The following is a 2,740-nucleotide window of genomic DNA, read 5'->3' on the forward strand; positions in this document are numbered from 1 at the left end:
AGCCTCTGTCTCTGCAGCCTCTGCTGCACCGCCGCCTCCTCCACCGACCGCAGCAGCGCCGCAGCCCACGTGGTCCCGGAGGGGGGTCCCGGTGGGGGGGGGACATGTGGGGGTCCCGAGGGGGGTCTGGGCATCACGGTACTGCCCGATGTAATGCTCGTACAGCAGTGGCTCCCGCGCTCTCATCTCCTCCTCGCTGAAGTATTCGCCTCCTGCAATGGGGGGGCACCGAAAGTTTGGGGGTGGGGGTGCAAAATAGGGGAGGGGTCCTAAAATAGTGGGGGTGGGGAGAATAAAGGGAATGGGTGTTTGGGGGAGGGGGAAAACCCAAAGGGAAATGAGAGGGGATGTTAAAAATATAGGGCGTATGGGGAGGGGAGGAATCCGAATAGGGAATGGGGGGGGGGACGACCCCAATGCGAAATGGAGACCCCAAAACCCAAAGGGAGAATGGGGAGGGGGCAAAGGGAGAGGGGAATGGGGACAGACCCCAAAATCCAAAGGGGAATGGAGACGAAACCAAAGCCCACAGAGAACTGGGGGGGGTCATGGGGGATGGGAGGGAATTTGGGGGATCCCAGAGGCCAACGGGAGCCGAAGGGGGAACCCCATAAGCAGCAGAAAACCTGGAGGGATCCCAAAGGGGATTTGAGGGGGGATCCCAGGGGACCTGAGGGACACAGAGTGACCATGGGGAGAATCCCAGCACCTCGGGGACCCCACAAAGCCCTCCGAGGCCCCTTAAGGAGCTCAAGGACTCCAAAATGATCCCACAAGGACCTCAAGAACTCCATAGGAATTCCATTTAGACCTCAAGGACCCCATAGAGATCCCATAAGACCCTCAAAAATCCCATAAAGACCCCATAAGGATCCTGTAAGAACCCCATCAGGATCCCATTTGGACCTCAAAGACCCCATAAGGCTTCAAAGCCCTCACAGCCCTCTCAAGAATCTCCAAGACCCCACGAGGAGCCCAGCCACCCTCAAGGACCCTACAAGGACCTCGGAGACCCCACACCTGCGATGAGCTGCCGCAGGGCCGCGTAGCGTCGGTTCCTCAGTCGTGTTCGGGCTCCGGGCCTTCGAGGCCAACGGGTTGCCCCGTTTTCGGGGCTCTGCCGCCTTCGACCCCGCACCTGGCGGCAGTAAAAAGCGACCTCGTAGCAGGGGGGGAGGTGGGCGAAGCAGGGCAGGTGTTCAGGCCTCAGGGCTCCGTGGAAGCGCTCGAGGAAGACGAGGGGTTTGCGGAGGAAAAGCGCCCGCAGCTCGCGGTGCCGCTCGGCTGCCGTCAGCTCGGGGTCTCCCTGCTGTTGGCTGCGGACGCGGACGGGGCTGGCGGCCACCGCGGCCAACATGGATTCCACCGCAGCCATGGGGAGGGGGGGGTCCTCCTCGGCGTCGAGGGGGTCCCTGTAAGGTGTGGGGACCGGTTCTGTCGTGAGGCGGATTTGGTGGGTCGTGGGGTCCTGGTTTTCTTCCATAGGGGGCGAGGGGTCCCACCCTGCCACGCGGTGCTGCTCAGGGTCAGGTTCTGTTGTGGGGTGAACCCTGGTGGCTCCTGGGGTCCTGGTCTTCTTCCATAGGGGCTGCGGGGTCCCACTCTGCCCTGTGGTGCTGCTCAGGGTTCAGTTCTGCTGTGGGGTCTTCGTTTGTGGATGTGGGGTTCCACAGCACCGCTCTGGGGGCCCAACTTGAAGACGTAGGGGCACAGTTGGACGCTTTGGGGTCAGGTTCTGCCGTGGGGTCTCCGCTGGAGGGCTTTGGGTCCCTCCTCATCGCTTTGCAGTCCCCGTTTGAGGACACTGGGATCCATTTGGACGTTTCGGGGTCAGGTTCTGCTGTGGGGTCCACAGTGGGAGATGCTCTGGGGTCCCATTCTTCCACGGGGCGCCCCTCAGGGGGCATTTTGGGGCCCCACTCTGCCGCAGGGGCTTCATTTGAGGAGGGGGGATCCTCCTTTGTCACCACAGTGTCCCGGTTTGAGGATATGGGGACCCACTTCGATGCTGCGGGATCCCAGTTTGAGGATATGGGGACCCAACTGGGATCCCCGTTTGAAGTTATGGGGACCCACTTCGACGCCGTGGGGCTCTCCGTCTCCTCCGCGTCCTCCTTCATCACTTCGGGGTCCCGGTTTGAGGCTCTGGGGTCCCCTTTGGTCGTTCTGAGGCCCTACAGCGCGCTGCTGCCCCACTCCGGGGTCTCCATTCCCGGTTTGGGGTCACGCCGCGGCCGCCGCAGTTCCTGGAGGCGGAGCAGAGCGTCACGGGAGCCCCGCGGGCCGACCTCGGAGCGCTCCAAGACCCCCCAAAACTGGGTCCTACGACCCCCCCGGAACTCAACGTGGGCCCGCGAGGGGGGGGGTTGGGGCGCGAAGCGACACGGCGGAGCCCGAAAACGGGGGAACGCAAAGCGCTGCGGGACCCCGGGGCCTCCGCAGACCCCGGGAGGAACATTGAGGGAACCCCCACCCCCCCTTCCTCCTCCCAGAGCCCCCAAATCCCCCCGGCTCAGCGCGCAGCCGCCCGGACCCGTTTGAGCGCCACATCGCCGCGCTGCTCCTCACCCGCTCCTGCCGCCGCCATCTCGGAGTGCGTCACTTCCGGCACGACTGAGCCCGCCTCTCCCCAACTTCCGGCGCGCGCTGGTCAAGGCGCCGTTTGACGCCCGGTGCGCCCCACTGAAGGACCACGTGGGTTCCGGATCACTTTGGTTCCCCCCTCCCCCCAAACCTTTCC

The 2,740-nt window shown here is 64.1% G+C and overlaps 1 protein-coding gene across 1 annotated transcript; it reads right to left on the minus strand.

The window, feature by feature from the left end:
* Nucleotides 1-6: 6 nt before the first annotated feature.
* Nucleotides 7-2,574, minus strand: CCDC97 (coiled-coil domain containing 97; the record flags this gene model as incomplete). Its single annotated transcript, XM_031557700.1, has 3 exons — nucleotides 2,534-2,574; nucleotides 1,021-2,246; nucleotides 7-212 (listed from the first exon to the last, which is right to left on the minus strand). Coding segments are annotated over exons 2-3 (669 nt in total), but the record flags the coding sequence as incomplete, so codon positions are not given.
* Nucleotides 2,575-2,740: the final 166 nt, after the last annotated feature.

This window comes from Meleagris gallopavo, unplaced genomic scaffold (genome assembly GCF_000146605.3).
Source record: "Meleagris gallopavo isolate NT-WF06-2002-E0010 breed Aviagen turkey brand Nicholas breeding stock unplaced genomic scaffold, Turkey_5.1 ChrUn_random_7180001949277, whole genome shotgun sequence".
Taxonomy (NCBI): domain Eukaryota; kingdom Metazoa; phylum Chordata; class Aves; order Galliformes; family Phasianidae; genus Meleagris; species Meleagris gallopavo.